Source organism: Hyaloscypha bicolor (assembly GCF_002865645.1).
Source record: "Hyaloscypha bicolor E unplaced genomic scaffold K444scaffold_15, whole genome shotgun sequence".
Classification (NCBI taxonomy): domain Eukaryota; kingdom Fungi; phylum Ascomycota; class Leotiomycetes; order Helotiales; family Hyaloscyphaceae; genus Hyaloscypha; species Hyaloscypha bicolor.
Genome location: NW_020194517.1, coordinates 765,829 through 783,115, shown reverse-complemented (window position 1 = coordinate 783,115; position 17,287 = coordinate 765,829). Strand labels below are relative to the sequence as shown.

Genomic DNA, 17,287 nt, shown 5'->3' with positions numbered 1-17,287 from the left:
GGGTAAGGTTGGAAATAGAGCAGGTGACCCGAGTTGCTGCATGTGCGTCAGCGGATGGTGTACCTATTCAGGGATTCCAGGGGGGGTTTACATACCTGACAGCTTCCTGAACACCGAATAGCACGTCATTTCAACAGTTTGAGGCTTGCTCGGACGGAAAAACATGGGCGTTGACTTCATAAGACTTGATGCGATGCATGAAAAGGCAAGAGAAAGAGAGGCCGGTCCGGCAGACTCGGCAGGGCTTGGACCAACGTTGATGCGAGATGAGAGTAAAAGGGTGAAGTACTGAAGGTAGGTCCTATTGCGGAAGTATCCGCGAAAGAGGTTTATCAACTTATGAGTTTCAAATCTGTAGGGCAAGCTCATCAGCAACTGCCCGTCTTGACCGGATGAAGACTGTTGCGATTCGAGGAGAAACTGGGGCCACACTCTACTCGAGAAGCACCAATCGGCCGCCAGCGAGATGTACCCCACACTTCCCCTTTCTACAGCCGCAACTCAATTAACACGAAACGAAGCCTCCCCAATGGCCGCTCGTGCTTTCCTCCTCATTCCGTCCTTTATGCCTGTTATCGGATCCACCAGTCGATTGATCACACTTCCTTTTGTTCTTGTGCAAGAACCTTCAAACCTACGTGGCCAATCAGGACTCAGCTTCCTTCGCAACATGGGGCCCGGTCCAGGAGCTGAGAAGCAGTCCGCAAAGAAACAGACGCGCCCTGCGGCCCCTGCCTTCTCAATCCCTGTTTAGACGGTAACTAATGGGATTTGATATATGATATATCGAAGACAGCAACACCGCCGCCGTGAAGGTTTCCAGGTTCCCAATGTGGCAGTGAGCTGTTGCACTGAAGTCTGAAGTAAGAATAACTGACGTGGAAGGATGAACAGTGGAATCGCTGGAAGATGGAGCAGCTTCTCCTTTTGTGGGTGTCCCCGAAGTTATAAGAAGCCGCTCTTGGCATTCACTATTTTTGTTCCTCCAAGCATCTCGCTTACTACCTTACTCCATCTTCTTCATTAAGCTTTTCCAAGACATTCTTTCAAATGGCTCATTTCGCCCAAACACTTGGGCTGGTCCTTGGTGTGGCTTCACTTCTCGTCTCTGCAAACCCTCTGCCAACACCTGCCCCAGACCTTAAGAATGCTGCCCTCCAGAAGCGTGCTAGCTGTACCTTTACTGCAGCAGCTGATGCTAGCGCTTCGAAGAAGAGCTGTGCAACCATAGTCCTTGATGGCATTACTGTCCCCTCTGGTGTAACACTCGACTTGACGGATCTCGGGTCAGGGACACATGCAAGTTTTTACTGCTCCTTTTTGCTGAGCTCCTGCTGACTTTTATCAGGTAACCTTTGAGGGCGAGACGACATGGGGATATGAAGAATGGTCTGGCCCACTTTTTTCTATCTCAGGGGAAGATATTACTGTAACTGGAGCCTCCGGGCATTCTCTCAATGGCAATGGTGCGAAATGGTGGGATGGCAAAGGTAAGTCTCAACCCTTCGGAGCATTATTTTAACTCTCGCATGCCTTGTAAGTATTCTGCTCCGAGCTAGTCTTAGAGCAGACTACTCTTGGGTTACTGTATCAACTCCCAAATCGTACGCTTGGAGACAACACTGATCTGAGATTCTGGAATTTAGGCGGCAATGGTGGGAAAACTAAGCCCAAGTTCTTCTACGCTCTATCTTTGACTGGCACTTCATCCATCACCGGCCTCAATATCCTGAACACCCCAGTACAAGCCTTCTCAATCGATGGCTCAACAGGCCTCACTCTGGCTGATATCACCATTGACAACAGCGCGGGAGACACTAACTCCCTTGCCGCCAACACGGACGCTTTTGATGTGGGCTCAAGTACAAGCATCACAATCTCGGGCGCAAATGTACAAAATCAGGACGATTGTCTGGCTATAAATTCAGGAAAGGTCCGTTATCAAAACTTTTTCGTCTCCTCAAACTTGCTAACAAAATTGCAGAGCATAACCTTCACTGGAGGGTAAGTCATTCAATTCTCGGAGCATTATCCAACTCCCAATTATATCTTTGAAGGCCGTGCTGATCCGAGATCCTGTAATATAGGACTTGCTCGGGCGGCCATGGCCTTTCGATCGGCTCTGTAGGAGGTCGAGATGACAACACTGTCTCAGGTGTCAATATTGAATCTTCCACTATCAAGAACTCCCAGAATGGTGTTCGGATTAAGACCGTCTACGACGCCACAGGTTCCGTTTCTGGTGTATCCTATAGAGAGTACGTGGCAATCTCTGAGCTCAGCTTTCCTCCCTCTGTTCCTCTCTCTGGCATGTCTCCAGCGCGAAGAAGTCGTGAAAGACTGTTTCAGCCCACCAACATCCACTTCATGAGGGCAGTACTGACTTTGAGATTGTCTAGCATCACCCTCTCCGGCATCACGAAATACGGAATCATCATCGAGCAGGATTACGAGGTAAGCAACAAAACTCAACACCACACAGTAAAGAGGAGCTTGCTAACTTAAGGGACGTTTAGAATGGCGGCCCGACTGGAAATCCGACTACGTACCTCCCCCCATTCTCAGGAGTCGAGAGGACGCCCCGCCTCTCGGCCCCCTACTCCCCAAAGTAACATGATGCTAATTTATTCTAGTGGTGTTCCCATCACCGATCTTACTCTAGATGGTAAGGAACCCCATTCTCTTGACCAGACTATGCTGACTCTCATATAGGTATAACTGGAACCGTCGAGTCTTCCGGAACGAACATCCAAATCCTTTGTGGAAGCGGGTCTTGCTCATCTTGGACTTGGACAGGCGTTTCTGTGACTGGCGGAAAGACAAGCTCTAGTTGTAAGAACGTCCCGTCAGGAGCGTCCTGCTCTTAGAATACGAGAGTTGATGAGACTGCGCGACGACAAGCGACACTTGACACCTCTAAGGACGGCCGAAACGAACCCCTATTCTTATGTATATATGTACTTTTTACTCCCGGCACTGGAGCGGTATGTTGACACTTGTCAATCAATTTTCAACTGTAGATACTTTTAAAAAGCATTACACAAGCAACGGGATCGGTTCTGCCATTATACATGATTATCATTAGTTCTGCTGCTCGCTGTCTTCCCACTTGGAGTGTCTCAGAGAATGCGAACGTAACGACGAAGCAGTAAGATGCAGAAATCCTATGCTAGGCACCAGAACGCCTCCCAATGCAACCCGCAACCCGAGCTCAGAGCCTTGTCACACAATCATATCAAGACACCATCTTTCTCCACTCTCAATCATTCTCCCACCCTATCCCTTATCCTTAGCACCCTCACTTTTAGGCTTACGCACTTTCTCATACGCATTCGGACTCCTCGCTCTCCCCTTCCCCTTTCCAGACCTCTTTCCGTGATCATGATCGTGATTATGTCCATGTCCATGCCCACCGCCCTGTTTCCTCACCGGCCTTGCGGACCCATCATCCCCGCTATCACTATCACTACTCGAATCACTCGAGCTCTCATCACTCGACTCGTCGATTCCTTTCGGAGCGTGGTATATGCAGCAGACTATCTCCTGTCAGCCCTTCCCCTTCCCCGTCCCCTCCTCCTCCCCCAGCAATATCATCTCAAAAGATGAGAGGGACGCAAAAGGGACGAAACAGACCTTTACTACTCTTCCTCCCCATCCCCTCATTATCAACCACATCCTCCGCCCACGAAATGCCCCTCCTCTCACTCTCGCCCTCCTGCCCACGCTCACACTCTTCCTCCCTCGTCGCGCCCCTCAAATGTAGCACCGCCTGTCTCGGCGCCGGCGCCGTAATAGCCGGGCTCGCTCTGCCTCCACCCTGCACTGGATTTCGCATCTGGGTTTGCCCCGATCCTCCGCCTCCTGGTGCTCGCACTGCTGCCGTCATCCCGCCGCTCTTTAGCTATCGTCTTGTCTCTCTTTCCCGACTCCTTCTGGCAGAGTTTGAGGAGGATCGAAGAGACTGCGACTGACTGGCAAAAAAAGCCTCTTCGCCTTGGGGAATGATCCCCCCCCGAAGTCCTTGAGCTGCGAATCACGGATCGCTGGGCGCAATGCTTTTCTGTTCGTTATTTGCACCCGCGTGAAAGATACAGGAGACTCCGTCGCGGGCTTGGATTCAGAGATTCGGGAGAAGAGCGTGTTCGTTTGGTGTGATGTTGTTTTCAAAGGGGAAGATGTTGCCCCCACGTTGAGTTCGTCATCTTGGAAGGTCGAACGACAGGGGTGTCACGTGTTAATGAGGGTCGTCACTTTCGGGACTTCCGAGGGACTTTTGAGAAGTTGCCATACGTGATATTGCTTCATTTCTATACAATTCGTTCAAGGCAAGTCTATACAAGAATTAATCCCAGCATGAAGGTCATTATCATGGCACCGAAGGCCCCGACTCCCCGGCTACTGAATCCAGCACTTGGACTTTCTTTCTGTACAAAGGCCGTCGAGGTCGCGGCTGCAGACGAGCAAGTGGCTGTCCCTAAACTTCGGGTCAGTATTGCCTTACAAGGGTCGACTTTGGCGTTGAGACAATGTCTCTGAGTCTACTCTCAAGCGACAGCCAAGGGACCAGACTCGTATGACATGTGGAGCAGGGAAAGCAGAAAGGGGTCTGACCACACTGAAAATTGCTAGGACAACAATTACCGCCTAAGGAAGCATCGCAAGTCGTCCAACCTGTAGCACAGCTTCCTGTCGGAGAATTCACGGTTGCAGCTGGCCCTACTGGAACCACAAGAGTGACCCCGCTACTAACGATTGTTGTAGAACTGCCTGCAGGGCTACAATCCAGATCCTCGAGTCAGCATTGCTTTAACTGGTATACTTTGGAGTTCAGAGAGTGTCTTGCGAGCAGTCAACTCTCAAGACATATCTGAGAAGCAAACAAGTCGGATGGAACCCTAAACAGAGAGATTCTACGAACCATGAAGTTATATCACAGTTACGGAATGTCCTGCAACACCCGCCTCCATACGTGGCTGAGCATCCGTAGAATCCAGTTGGGCAAGGGCCTGTGTCCTGGGTCGACGTCGAAGTTAACGTATCACTTGTTGGACGGACGGGAGGACTTCCTGTAGCTGTGCCAGTCACGGATGTTGAAGTGCTTCGCAAGGAAGAAGACGAAGTTGAAGATGTCAGCGTGCTGACTACTGTAGTTGTTTGAGTACTCCTTCCAGTTGATGATGCGGAAACTGTGAAAGTGTGGGTGACCACTATCGTTGTAACCAACGTTGAATTTATAACGCCTAAACAAATGAGCCTTTAACCTGCACAGGTCCCCACTGAAGTACTTACAGCCAATTCCAGCACAGACGAAATTCGGTATGCAACAGCCGCCTCCGAAGCTGTTGTCATCACAAGCCGTGTTAGGAGCATTACAAGGGCTGATCGCTACATTCAAGGATCAGTATTGCCTCGATGAGCAGAGTCTGGAGTTGGAACAGTGACTTTGGGGCAGTCGCATCCCAAGACAAAGCTAGAGAATAAACAACTCGGCAGGACATAAAAGTACGATAAATGCTATGGGTGGGAGACTTACTTCCTCCACACACCGACCCGTTGGGACAACAGCCAACTGGCCCTAGGCCCGTACTATCCAGGAAATTAGCACTGTAAAATCGAGCGAAGTTCGAGGGAGCTGAGAGCTTTGAAGGTGCTTTGCTGACGTAAGGGTGAGGGGTCCTAGAGAGGTCTCAAAACAGCTCACCAGCTCACCACTCTCATATGTTAAAGAGAAACAGCAATTTTGTAAGAAAATGACCTTGACTAACTCCTGAATTTGATAACAAAATTCTGTGGTAGGGCAGCAGCTGTTTGGAAATCCCGCATCAGTGCAGTTCGCGGTACCCGTCGGGCATTGAAAACCCCTCTTCGTGAGCATGGCAAGAACAGCAGCAGAGCTGCGATCATCGACAACGTTGCGAGCTCTCAGATCCTCAAAACCCAGTGTATCAGACCACTCTTCCGTATGTAAAGCGAACGGCGGTCTGAAGGACACAGTCGCTGACGAATTTGCCAGCAGTCGAGCCTCCTCTTCTTCATCTCTAGCTCTCAACGATATGCCAGTATTCAACAGCTGACTCTGCTCCAATTCCCCTTCGAACTGCCAGTAATCCATGTAGAACTTCTCTCCTTCATCAGAGCTCATTTTTAATACTCCAACTGGACTTCTGCCAAGTCGTAGATGTTCTTCTACAGCTTCGAGCTGCCTGCGGCGTTGCGGGGAGTCTGGAGGCAAGCGCTTTTGGATGGGGAGATCCCCCTGCAATTGTACCGGAGATTCTTCGTCTTGCGCGGCATTTGTAGATATCATGCGAGAGGCCAAGAGAAACAGTATGGAAGCCGGCAGGCCTAGTATCCGTAAGTCGAGTCGCATTGCGTTTGTCGTTGCGGTGTGAACAAAGTTGGAGCTCTCGAGATCTAAGGCAAGGCTGACAAAAGAGCCCGATATCAGCACTACGCAATGAATGAACAACGCATCTAATTAGCCAGAAAAGTTATGGACAAGAAAGTCCATGCATCTGCATCAGACTGAGGAAGTACGACGGCACTTGAGGGCAAGATCTAAAATAGACTTTAGATCTCGATATCGAAATCTGGTGGCTGGGAAGATCAGAAGCAAGATTTCCCGTAGCGCAATCGACCCGCTGACGAGGATGGCGGGGTGTGCCGACCCTCTGCTAGCTGGCACAACAGATGGTCTCGGCCAGCTGCAGACCTATCTTTCCGAGGACTTACTGTACAACTCAGGATGCATGATCCCGAGAAGGGGTTCGTGCTTCCCTATTTTATACTGGAAGAAAAGCTAAAGCTGGGGGAGCCTACCCCATCTTATGCAAGATCTGAATGAAGCTGATTGGCGCTGATCCCAGCAAATCACGGGATCTCGTGTCAACTCCAAGGCGTCCGCTTGCATTTTCATCGCGAGAACACGGAAGGATGTGAGAAGCAGATGCAACCATGCCTCGAACAGACGAAGCAAAAGCGTTCTTCCACGCAGTCTACAGCGCAATCCAAGAGGTTCCTCATGGAAAGGTGACAAGTTACGGCCATATTGCAAGGCTCATAGGAACCCGTGAGACCCCTTTTCTTACAAAGTTACCCTTTCGCCAGTGGAATCGGACTTTGAAATTACAAAGACTGACATGCAAGCCAGCTCAACGCCCCCGCCAAGTAGGCGTTTGCCTCAAGCATCTCTCGTCTGATACAAGCCAAACTTTCCACAATGGAAACGTTCCTTGGCAACGCGTGATCAACTCGAAGGGTATCATCTCACCGAGGTAATCACTTCTCATGTTGAACCTACAATTGTTAATCTAATAAAAGAGTAGAGGTTATCCATCAGGCGCAGCAAATCAAGCTCAAGCCCTACGCGGTGAGGGTGTGACTGTCACGACAGGTAATTTGGGCGAGTTGATGGTGGATTTTGCAGAATATGGATGGTCTGTTGAACTGGGGAAGCGGTGTATTCTGATAGCTGATCACCGTGACAACAGGTTCCCTCGACAGCTACCTAGTGAAGAAGCAGCTGGAATTGCTCCCCTTATAGATTCCGACGACGAGGGATGATTAGCTGGACCAGTAGAAGGAGTTCACGTTAGGAGCAAGTCACAAGCAGACGTGTAGTGGTGGAAGGGCTTGTAGACCTAAAGCTATGATACAAATCCACAAGAGCCACGAGGTGTTTGTTTTGCAAAAGACCTTGTCCACCTTTCCACAGAAGTCCCCATAAAGTGTGGTCCCAAATATCCCTGCCAGTCTGTTCAGCTTCGCCACTGCATTGACGACTCTCGTCCCTGGAGATTCGAACAATGGTGTGGTCCCTCCCTGGCCTCCCTAGCTGCAGTTGGAGTACGAATTGTCCATCTGGATTGTGAGCAGTTGGTGAGACGATGTAGGGAACCCTTGCTGATATCAGATTCTCCACGAATGTTAACTGATGCCCACAACTAAGCAAAACATGAAGACGCACCAAATGCGCTCGAGACGGAATGAGAACTCGTCACGATCCAAGGCTTCGATATTCGGCTTCGTGCCGCGAATCCAAGCAACCTGGGGATCCTCAGATAACGCAGCAGCTCTAAGTATGTAGCATAGACCAATTCTGGCACGAAGCTATGTTCAGATATGCTATAACGAAACGAGGTTTGATGCCAAAGGCATCGGCGCCAGGTAATATGTCAACGACAGAGCTCAGTCGCTCATTTTGTTTCGTCGCTGCCTTCCGACGGTCGTACTTGGGGTCCGGTGGGAATTTGGTTGCTTGCCGGTCCATTAGGATGCTGACCATGTTGCTGGAAATTCTTATTACCGTTGTAATTACCATTCGGATGATTGTTTCGATGTTGTTGAGGTCCATATTGATGCATCTGCTGAGGACTCGTTCCAAACTGATTAGGTCCGCCATACCCGCGCATGGGCACTATTTCATGTTAGTAAGAATGAGGTAGGAGGAAAATGAGGGGTCTTACTTTGTCCAGGTGGTTGCTGAGGGTACATGGGTGCGACATACTGCGGTCCTGGGCTCATACCAGGATTCATCCCGTACATGGGCTGCTGATGGCCTTGCTGAGAACCCTGATTCATCATCATTGGTGCACCTCGTCCTGGGCTTGGGAAACCATTGGCTGGCATGGCGGGTGGGCCGTTATGAGGTGGCATAAAAGGGCCTTGTCCTCCCTGTTGGTACATCATCTGGGGCCCAGGGGCCATGCCTTGGGAAGTCAAGAATGAGCCGGCGGGATTTGGCATCATGATTGGGCCCATTTGCCCCTGCTGAGGCATGAACTGATGACTCTGGGAGAACGAGCGAAGCTGTGGTTGCATTGGTGGTGCCCCAGAATATTGCATCATCTGGGGAGGAAAGGCTAATTGTGCGTTCTGATTCATCGGCGATGGATATGCCATTGGGACATTCTGAAGTCGAGGAGATGCATAGGATTGAGCTGAATGTGATGGCATCATACGGTGCTCGTCGTGGCCATTGAATGGTGGAGTGGGTCCATGGGCATGCTGATTGCCGTGAAGATTCATCGGTGGCTGGCGAGGAGACTGTCTTGAAGCCATATTGTTATGCACACCTTGTTGTAGATGAAACGGCAATTGATGTTGGTGTGGAACCTGGGGAATGGCGTGGGTAGGATTTGGGGGAGACATGGTCTGTGGCGGGAAGTGTGCCATCTCAAATGTCTTGGCATAGGTCATGTGGATCGTAGAATCTGCTTTCTCCTCGTCCGCAACCTGTCTGAAGATGGGGGGAGTATCGTAAGCGGGCTTGATGCCTCCAGTTGGCTTCCAGTCCTTTCCTTGACCTGGCTTGAACGTCTTGATATTCTCCAAGGCATTGAACTTGCCCTTGATAGATGGGCGCTCTGATTCCGGAATAGGCTTGCGTTTAAGCAATGAGCGAGTAACTGGGGTGGGAGCAGTAGTGTTGAGAGCCGATCTGGGGCTTGAACCAGTGCTGGGATTACCGTTCGGGCTGAATGATGGAGCATTTGGACTTGGGCGGAACTCGATGCTGTTTGGGTTCAGCCTGGCAGCTGGTCCTACACTTGCCACGCCACTAGATCGCCGTGAGAAGTTAGGGTCGACAATATTGGCAGGACCAGTGGGTGGAAGACGCGTTTCATGAACTGGAATTGGATTCACTGGTATCTGGCTATGCTTGTTCTGCTCCTGATTCCTCAAACGGGCGCCAAGATTTGGAGCTGGGCGGTTTGTTTGTGCCGGCTGCGGCTGCGAGGTCTGGTTAGATCCCCTGTTGTTGAAGGGCTGGTTTGGGTTGTATGGGCCTTGCACAAAAGCAGAATTGCGTCCAGGGTTCTGGCGGTTGGAGGTGTTTGCAGGAGATGTGCCGTGTGGAGCTGGTGCTGGACGCTGCGCGGGCTTAGTAGCATCTGGGACAGCTGCGATAGGTTTGGCGGCCTCGGGGGCATGTGTCTTCGACGATTCTTCAGCATTACGCCTGGCCTTTTCTTGAATCTCTTTTTGCTTTGCAGGATCCTTCGCAATGATCGGGACAAGGTCAGATGGAACTGGCGTATGGAGCTTGAAGTTGTTTGCGAACTTCTTCAAGTCATTCAACTTGATTTCCTTATCATTTTTCGCCTTCGTCATGCGAGCGTTCTCAACGACTCTCCTCTCCCGAGTCGCGAAAGTCTTGAAGGCGTTTGTAACGTCGCGCTCAACGGTCGCGGTAGCATTCGGAACACCTTCAGGTTTGACCTGAGGAGATGCGGTACGACTAGAGGAGGATGGTGTTGTGGTGAGTGTAGCTTTCGTCTCTGGGGTAGCAGCAAAGCTGGATTCGGTTGTAGTAGGAGGGGTAGCTAACTCTGGCTTTGATGCCTTGGCAGCCACAGCGGGCTTTGGGCGTTCAGCTGCTGGCTTATCGGGACGGGCAAGCTGTGAAGATATGATGGCCGGATCGACCGGTGCACCACTGACAGTGGCTTGTCCAGTAGGAGCTCGTCTCGCTGGGGGTGTGTATTTGTTGTTGTTCACTGAGCCCAGAGGTGGGAACTCTTGTTGACGGCGGACACCACTGTACCTGCATAATTGTGAGCAAAGAGCATTGAGGAAGGGGTGCGTGCCTTACTTCTCTTCTTCATCAACACCATCATCTCCTCCCACATTATCTATAATGCGCTCTTCTGCCACATGCGGATTGGTAGGTACATTATGCTCAATTTCTCTTGCAATCTTATCAGCCGCAGCTGCTTTTTGCTTGTATTGGGGGTCGTTCTTGTTGATGGGCATTGTGTAGATGTTTTCATCATAGTCGGTCTTCAGCCCGAAGCGGCGTTCGTTCTCGGCGAATTGGTCCCAGGCTCCTGTAGACTTCGAATTTCGTCCAGATTCCAAAGAAGCATCGACAGGTGCAGGGCCATCGTCTACCCATCTCTGAAGCGGCCGCTCGCCTTGGGTTTTGGCACCAGAGATCGCAGCATCTGTGCGGAAGAAACTGGCATTGCCTAATTGAAGTCAGTGTGCTGGCACTGAATTGGAACATTTCCAACTCACCATTCTGTGGCTTTCCATCACTCTTGCCCGCGCTACCTCCACGAGAATCTGGTAAATTGTTTCGCTGAAAGGCCATGTTGGGCTGTTGATACTTGTTTGTGCCGTTCGACATTTCGTTGGCCTTCTTACCCTGGACCATTATAAGGGTGTGGACCGGCTAGATTTACTCGAGCCAGTGCCTTCCGTACAAGAATCGTCAATTCAGAGGCTGCGGTATCTAGGCTCGAGACGCATTAGGAGATATTCTCAATGTTGTGGAAAGGCGAGCGCGGAAATGCACTTTTCCCAACCAGGCTCAGGCGACGTGACACGCACGTTGGGCTGCTGCAGCATGTGAAGCTGAGGAGCCAGTCTGGCATGGAAGGCTGAGATCTATGAATGAATTGAGAGACTCACCTGGTGATTGATAGCCTTGCGCAGATCGTTCACTGATCATGAACAGTCGCGCCAATACTGAAATTGTGTTTGTTCCGGTGATAAACCCGTGCCCAGTGAGGCAAGCTTTCCGCCGCAAGGAAGCCTGTCTACAAAATTGAAAGCTGTCAGTAGATGCGCGGCTCTAGAAACGCCATTAAGATGGTCGTTCATATTGGGCTGGTCGATGCTGGAAGCTGCAAGTTCCAATCCAGGGCTGCCTGAGGAGGCTGGATGTGAAGAAGTGGTGTCTCACCTCGGGAGATTGAAAAACTCGCGATGCCCTCCTGTCCTCTCCTTCTAACATCCACCAACGTCCCTCGAGCGGAGGATGCGGAGTCTGCGCGATGCTGGTGCGTGGTGTCGATTGTGGAGGCGGGAGGTGGAAGGTGGAAGGTGACGGAAAATGCGAGGGGGGTGGTTGGGGGTTGAGCAAGCAAGCAATCGTGCGGTGGTCAAAATTAAGGACAAAAAAGCGCGAGAAGAATGAAAGGACTCAATAAATGCACGCACGCTCTCCGGCCATGAACCGCACGTAGGGCAGAGATGGGAAGGGAGAGGAGAGGAGGGGAGGAGGATGGGGCGAGTGCTCTGAAGGACAGAACGTGAGGTTCGAGCAGTTGCGTAGAATTGGTAGTGGGTAGAAAGAGGTGGTCGGAGTCGGATTGGATTTTAGTTGGGTTTCTGCTTCGGCGGCGTTGACTGGGCGAGCTTTCAAGCCCCTTGCAACGGGAGCTTAAACGCTTCCGGGAAGGGACGTGGAGGTGCGGGCGCAACTGCTGGGGCGAACGAACGTAAAGAGCTCAACTCCAGAGAGCAGGGCAGGGCAGGGCAGGGCAGGGCCGGGCAGGGCACGAAGAGAGCAAGACAACGCGAGACTGGATCGATAGAGTTGATGCAAAGGGTCCTGTGTCTGGATAGAAGGACCACGTCGTTAGGGTTTGGAGCAGCAGCGGTGACTGAATGAAGAAGGGTTGGCTTCTCAAGCACACGAGCACGACTTTTTTTAAGCCACTCAAGGCCATCATCGCCATGACACTGTGTGTTTTGGGGCCCACGCTTGGGAGCCCACGCTTTGGAGCTGTTCGCTTTGCAATGGCCTCCACGCCTCCACAGTCGGTCCTCTTCTCGTCCTCAGCAGCAGCAGCTCGAGCTGGACAGCGTGGGAGTACCCGACGAGGATCGCTTATGTGTTCGAATACCCGGGGCCTAGGTCTAGATTTCATCGGTGAGACCCAGGGAATACCGTATCAGTATCAGGAAAGGGAGACCGAATCACAGACCATGATCCCATCCACGGTAGGGAGGGATTCACGGATTCACATGCAGTTTCTTCTCTAGCAGACTTAGCAGACTTATTACAAAGTACTTGTAGCAGTCCGTTTTTGGCCGTGTCCTCCAAGGCTCCAACGCTGTGCTCTCCTCCAGCTCAGCGCTGCCCCGGATTTTGTCGATCATAGCACCTGGAGGCTGGCGCACGCTTATTAGGAGAACCCTCTCCGTGACAGGGGAGGCGCAGGCGGCTGATTGCTGGAGGAGCCAATCCCACGAGAAGTGCCAGCCGGCATGCGCCAATCAAGCATGGAGCATAAAGTGCCGTGGTCCGTGATCGTTATATTTACCTTCGACAGCGCACAGAGCAGGGTCTGGATGGACCACAATACCATTTGCATTTGCGTTTGCGTTTGCATTGTGGGCAGTATGAGAGATGCATGCTATTATCAACACACTGTCTCGCAAAAAGCCCGGCAGAACTACTCGCCCAATACGAATACCCCCCACTCTGCAGAAAGCCTTTGGGCACAGGGACCGGCTAGCCTGTTGTAAGAGTTACCTGAGTGCTGCCTCCTGACTCCTGACTCCTGAGCTTGGGGGGTTTGTCTTGTGACTGTGCCCCTCTGCTTTGGCAATTTGCTCGAACTCTCTCGCAAGACTGAAAACTGAAAATAAATAAATCACTCTGGAATAGAATGGTTCAGGTCAACGAGAGGCCACGTCTTTTCTCTCGCTCTCATGTCGCGGATCATCGATGCATAGGAGAGGGAGGCCGGAGGAAAAAGAATGCCAGGATCGCTCGACCTTAGTAAGGAGAGAGAGCTGCAGAAAGTCTTCCGAGGAAGGATCTCCCCAACTCCCGCAGGACAGGCTTGTCTTTGAGCCGATGCTCACTCGGTTAACTTAGGGGTTGGAGCGATGCCTGCCCCTCTGTGTCGATATTAGCTTTGATCAATAGCTCAACTCCGTTTGCTTTGACAGTGTCAAGACGTGAAGAAAGTTGTGACTGCATTTTTTGCAAGTGTTGTTTGTTTCATGGAGTGTCTAAATGAAGCCTAGCGCTTTCGGTTAGCAAGATGTTTCCTCCGCCAACGACCTAACGTAACGAACCATGAACTTCACTTGCTTGATGTGAGACCGGACAGGTTAGAAATCGTCGAACCGCAAATCTGCCAGGATAGACATACGATACCTCCTCACAGCGAGTGCACCTGTTCTGTGGGAACTCATGTTCACGACGCTATGATTGTATGCTAGAGCCGCATTTTAAATCGCAGAGATGCAGGCGCCCCCGACCTCTCAAAGATCGATACAGCGAAGGTCGCCAGCCGCAGATCCAGGACCTCCACCGACCGTCCCCGCACGATCTATGTCCCCCGGCCCTGGAAGTCAGCCACGGACATCGTCATCTTCTGCGAAATCGCTAGCAAACGGTGGCAGCAGGAGACAGAATGTAAGTGCCAGACCGAAAGCGCGTCCGTCATTGCGAGCGCTTCGCTTCATAACCCCCTCCGCTCATTCACTGCAGAGCTGACATGTTCTGCGATTCAGCCACCCCAACCGAACCAAAGCAGCCAGACTGCTCCTCCTCTATCGCAGATCGAGAAGAGTGTCACCCACCTCCTAGTCGCAACGAAACAGCTTCTCGAAACCCTGACACAGTGGTCCAGACACCAGGCTACAGATGCACAAGTCTCAGATGTATATGTTAGGCTAGGATACGAATTCAATATAGCTTGTAGAGCCTTCACCGCTATCAATGTCGATACCTCCGACCTAGGCAACGTACCTGAGCTTCTACGACACATCCTCGAGTCAACTCTTAGTCAAGAAGCTAGTGTCGAAAGCTTGGAAAAATATCTGCCTAGAATCCGAGATATCATCATAAATCTACTTCACGGCCTGAAACGAAAACAACAAAAACTTCGGCAAAAACAGTCGAGAGAGGGGTCAAGTCAAAATGGCGTGTTGGATGTACCTCGGAACAGCAGCGTTAGCAGCGTCAATAGTGGCAACACTGGACTTAGCACATTACTCGATCAAGGGATATCGAACAGCTTTCAAGATGGCAGTATCTCTGAGAATAGGGACAGCGCAATGCCGAATGAGATTGGCGTTCCTCCCAGGGGATCTTCATCATCTGCGAACCCCAATAGAAGAGGACTTCCCGGTAGAGATCCATCAAGAGGGTCTCTGTCTTCAGAGCAGTCAACACTGTCAAGTTCAACAATGCAAGCCATGACAATCATTCCACCTTATCCCGGAGACGAGTCACAAAATTCGCGGCGAGCAGGGCCGGAAGAGCTTAGTGTAGACGCCTTTCCACCACCTCCTCCGCCACCCAAGCAGCAAAATGCACTTGCGGCGTTACAGAGAGGTGGTGATCTCGAGAGGCGAGCGTCGAGACGATATTCAGCTTATCAGATCTCTAAGCACCTCGGTGCATCTCCGAATGGTGTGCCTCTGCTTCCACCCCCTGCCCAGAACTCTCCCATTCCCAATAGGGGAAGGAATGATGCTAGAGAGTCTATGAGAGCTGTTCAAAACCGAGGAGATCAAAGACACAACCGCCAACAGTCGCGTCTTGCAACTGAGGCTTCACCAGTCCGCATCCCAAGTCGGGTATTAGAAGAAGGCTCAAAAGCTCAAGTAATCCAAGCACCAAGTGAACCACCCAGGGACGATAGCCCAACTGCAAAGACGCCAGAAGATAAGATAAGGCAACCGCCCGTCAATTTTGATACGCCAAGTGCAACCCTCCAAGGCCCCCCCAGCGATGCTCTACCACTCCTACCAGGGGCTTCACCTAGTAGTACCGCCAAAGACCAGATTGAATTCTCCGAGGCGCCCCGAAACCAGCAGCAGGCCACTATTGTGTCTTCGAGTCAGGACAGACAATTCACGCCTGAACCATCACCTCCTCCAGGCAAAGAATTGACAATATTCCTACAGTACAAGTCAAAGGTCAAGAAGTTTGTTCTTACTGATGGGTACAACGACCTGTCCATGGCCCGGCTGCAACTTGCTTTCATCGAGAAATTTGCGTGGAATACACATAGTAATGGTACAGATCTCCCTGAGATCTATATTCAGGATCCCGTCTCAGGTGTCCGTCATGAGCTTGAGGACCTCAATGACATCAAGGATAGGTCTGTACTGGTGCTGAATGTTGAGGTGTTGGATGAGGTGAAGCGTCATATCGATGAAGGAATAGGCGGACTCAGGTCGATGATGGACGTGGTGAAAACATCAGTCGAGGACAACTCGGCAACCATCCAGCGTGTATCTGAGCGGCAGAATGACACTGCAAGGGATATTGCTAGATTAGCGGCAGCGCCTTTGTCGAGGGTGTCTTATAATAATCAACGAAACAGCCCACTTATCAGCCCTTCGAAAATCAACACTTCGGCTCAAATGAGCGAGATTCAAAGCCTGCGGCGAGATCTTGCTGTCCTTCGACAGACCTATTCTGGCTTTCAATCCGATATTCAAAACTCGATGTCTATCATTCGCACTAAGGCCACTTCTGTAAAAAGCGTAGCTATCAAGGCCGCCATTCCTGATATCAAGGATGGAAAAGGTCGTGCTTACATCAACACTGGCAGGAAACAGCTTGGTGAAGAGTCCGACAAGCTCGTTAAACAAGTTGATGACCTCCAAGATATCGTCGAAGATCTTCGCAAAGACGTCGTTTTGCGTGGCGTGCGTCCTCTTCCTCGTCAACTCGAGACCGTTGCCAAAGATCTTTCCCAGGCCACAATGGAGCTCAAGAAGATGCAAGACTACTTGAAACGTGAGCGCCCGGTCTGGACCAAGATCTGGGAACAGGAGCTCGAGACCGTCTGCAATGACCGCGAGGAAGTGACTATGGCAGAGGACCTCGCCACTGATCTTCAAGACGATCTTGAGAAGGCTGCTGGGACGTTCGCACTGGTGGAGCAAGCGACCAAGGAACAGATGAAAGACGCCCCTGGCTCTGGAACACGCATACTCGGCCGAGGCTTGAATCATGTCGTTATCCCAGCTGCCGACCCCTCTCTCGCCAAAGAAGGCGTACTAGGAGAAGTTCGCGCCCTGCAACCCAACCACGAAAACAGACTCGAAGCCATCGAGCGTGCCGAGAAACTCCGCCAGCGAGAACTCGAAAGCCGTCGAGGTGGAGAGTTCCAGAAAGAACTGGGGACTTTCGTGGAAGAGGGGAAGCTGAAAAAGGCAGGCGGTTTCGAGGAGGTCGAGCGCGCCAGAAAGGCGAAGGATGAGAGGATCCGCAGGGAAGTTTGGGAGAGGCAGAATGGCATGACACAGGCAGATGCGCTGGCCGAGGCAGTGGACGAACCACTTTCTCCTTCTACTGCTATTCACGAGGGATCGCAGAATGGGGAGAGCGAGGTGCCTGCTGATATCTGAAATGTGTCATCTGGCTCCGAGTCCAGGTGTTGAAGGGGACGAGAAAGGGAGGGGATGTAACAATGTTCGATTCATGTCACTTGTCTCACTACCGCATCTCTCCTTTTCTTTTCGGATTGGGTGGGCTTACCACCACTTGTCTTCATAGCAACGAGCGGTACATAATCAGCCG

General features: G+C 51.3%; 6 protein-coding genes across 6 annotated transcripts; 3 read left to right on the top strand and 3 right to left on the bottom strand.

The window, feature by feature from the left end:
* Window positions 1-1,050: 1,050 nt before the first annotated feature.
* K444DRAFT_518443 (glycoside hydrolase family 28 protein) lies at window positions 1,051-2,867 on the top strand (the record flags this gene model as incomplete). The annotated part of the gene is made up of 9 exons (XM_024873864.1): window positions 1,051-1,303; window positions 1,329-1,490; window positions 1,647-1,933; window positions 1,985-2,004; window positions 2,088-2,258; window positions 2,400-2,454; window positions 2,517-2,545; window positions 2,634-2,665; window positions 2,713-2,867. The coding sequence occupies 9 exons, from the start codon at window positions 1,051-1,053 to the stop codon at window positions 2,865-2,867; spliced, it is 1,164 nt and encodes a 387-aa protein (XP_024742907.1).
* Window positions 2,868-3,276: 409 nt separating this feature from the next.
* K444DRAFT_518390 (uncharacterized protein) lies at window positions 3,277-3,835 on the bottom strand (the record flags this gene model as incomplete). Its single annotated transcript, XM_024873857.1, has 2 exons — window positions 3,277-3,536; window positions 3,634-3,835. 2 exons carry the CDS (start codon window positions 3,833-3,835, stop codon window positions 3,277-3,279), a joined length of 462 nt encoding a protein of 153 aa, XP_024742906.1.
* Window positions 3,836-4,283: 448 nt separating this feature from the next.
* K444DRAFT_607419 (uncharacterized protein) lies at window positions 4,284-6,589 on the bottom strand. Its single transcript, XM_024879172.1, has 6 exons — window positions 5,766-6,589; window positions 5,534-5,586; window positions 5,290-5,385; window positions 4,919-5,240; window positions 4,612-4,775; window positions 4,284-4,474 (listed from the first exon to the last, which is right to left on the bottom strand). Exons 1-6 carry the CDS (start codon window positions 6,368-6,370, stop codon window positions 4,332-4,334), a joined length of 1,383 nt encoding a protein of 460 aa, XP_024742905.1. The 5' UTR covers window positions 6,371-6,589; the 3' UTR covers window positions 4,284-4,331.
* A 346-nt stretch (window positions 6,590-6,935) lies between these two features.
* Window positions 6,936-7,581, top strand: K444DRAFT_607417 (DNA binding methylated-DNA--cysteine S-methyltransferase). The gene is made up of 4 exons (XM_024879171.1): window positions 6,936-7,069; window positions 7,151-7,274; window positions 7,326-7,436; window positions 7,491-7,581. Exons 1-4 carry the CDS (start codon window positions 6,955-6,957, stop codon window positions 7,561-7,563), a joined length of 423 nt encoding a protein of 140 aa, XP_024742904.1. The 5' UTR covers window positions 6,936-6,954; the 3' UTR covers window positions 7,564-7,581.
* A 614-nt stretch (window positions 7,582-8,195) lies between these two features.
* Window positions 8,196-11,158, bottom strand: K444DRAFT_624523 (uncharacterized protein; the record flags this gene model as incomplete). The annotated part of the gene is made up of 4 exons (XM_024882410.1): window positions 8,196-8,416; window positions 8,466-10,546; window positions 10,595-10,970; window positions 11,020-11,158. 4 exons carry the CDS (start codon window positions 11,156-11,158, stop codon window positions 8,196-8,198), a joined length of 2,817 nt encoding a protein of 938 aa, XP_024742903.1.
* A 2,829-nt stretch (window positions 11,159-13,987) lies between these two features.
* K444DRAFT_518275 (AIP3-domain-containing protein) lies at window positions 13,988-17,115 on the top strand (the record flags this gene model as incomplete). Its single annotated transcript, XM_024873850.1, has 2 exons — window positions 13,988-14,161; window positions 14,260-17,115. The coding sequence occupies 2 exons, from the start codon at window positions 13,988-13,990 to the stop codon at window positions 17,113-17,115; spliced, it is 3,030 nt and encodes a 1,009-aa protein (XP_024742902.1).
* Between the last annotated feature and the right edge of the window lie 172 nt (window positions 17,116-17,287).

Coding starts and splice junctions, on each gene's coding strand:
- K444DRAFT_607419 (XM_024879172.1), bottom strand. CDS start 6,370: ATGCGACTCGACTTACGGATACTAGGCCTGCCGGCTTCCATACTGTTT. Junction 5,386..5,533: donor CGGGTCGGTGTGTGGAGGAA/GTAAGTCTCCCA, acceptor CCTTGAATGTAG/CGATCAGCCCTTGTAATGCT. Junction 4,475..4,611: donor TCCTAGCAATTTTCAGTGTG/GTCAGACCCCTT, acceptor CCCGAAGTTTAG/GGACAGCCACTTGCTCGTCT.
- K444DRAFT_607417 (XM_024879171.1), top strand. CDS start 6,955: ATGCCTCGAACAGACGAAGCAAAAGCGTTCTTCCACGCAGTCTACAGC. Junction 7,070..7,150: donor TGCAAGGCTCATAGGAACCC/GTGAGACCCCTT, acceptor CATGCAAGCCAG/CTCAACGCCCCCGCCAAGTA. Junction 7,275..7,325: donor AAGGGTATCATCTCACCGAG/GTAATCACTTCT, acceptor ATAAAAGAGTAG/AGGTTATCCATCAGGCGCAG.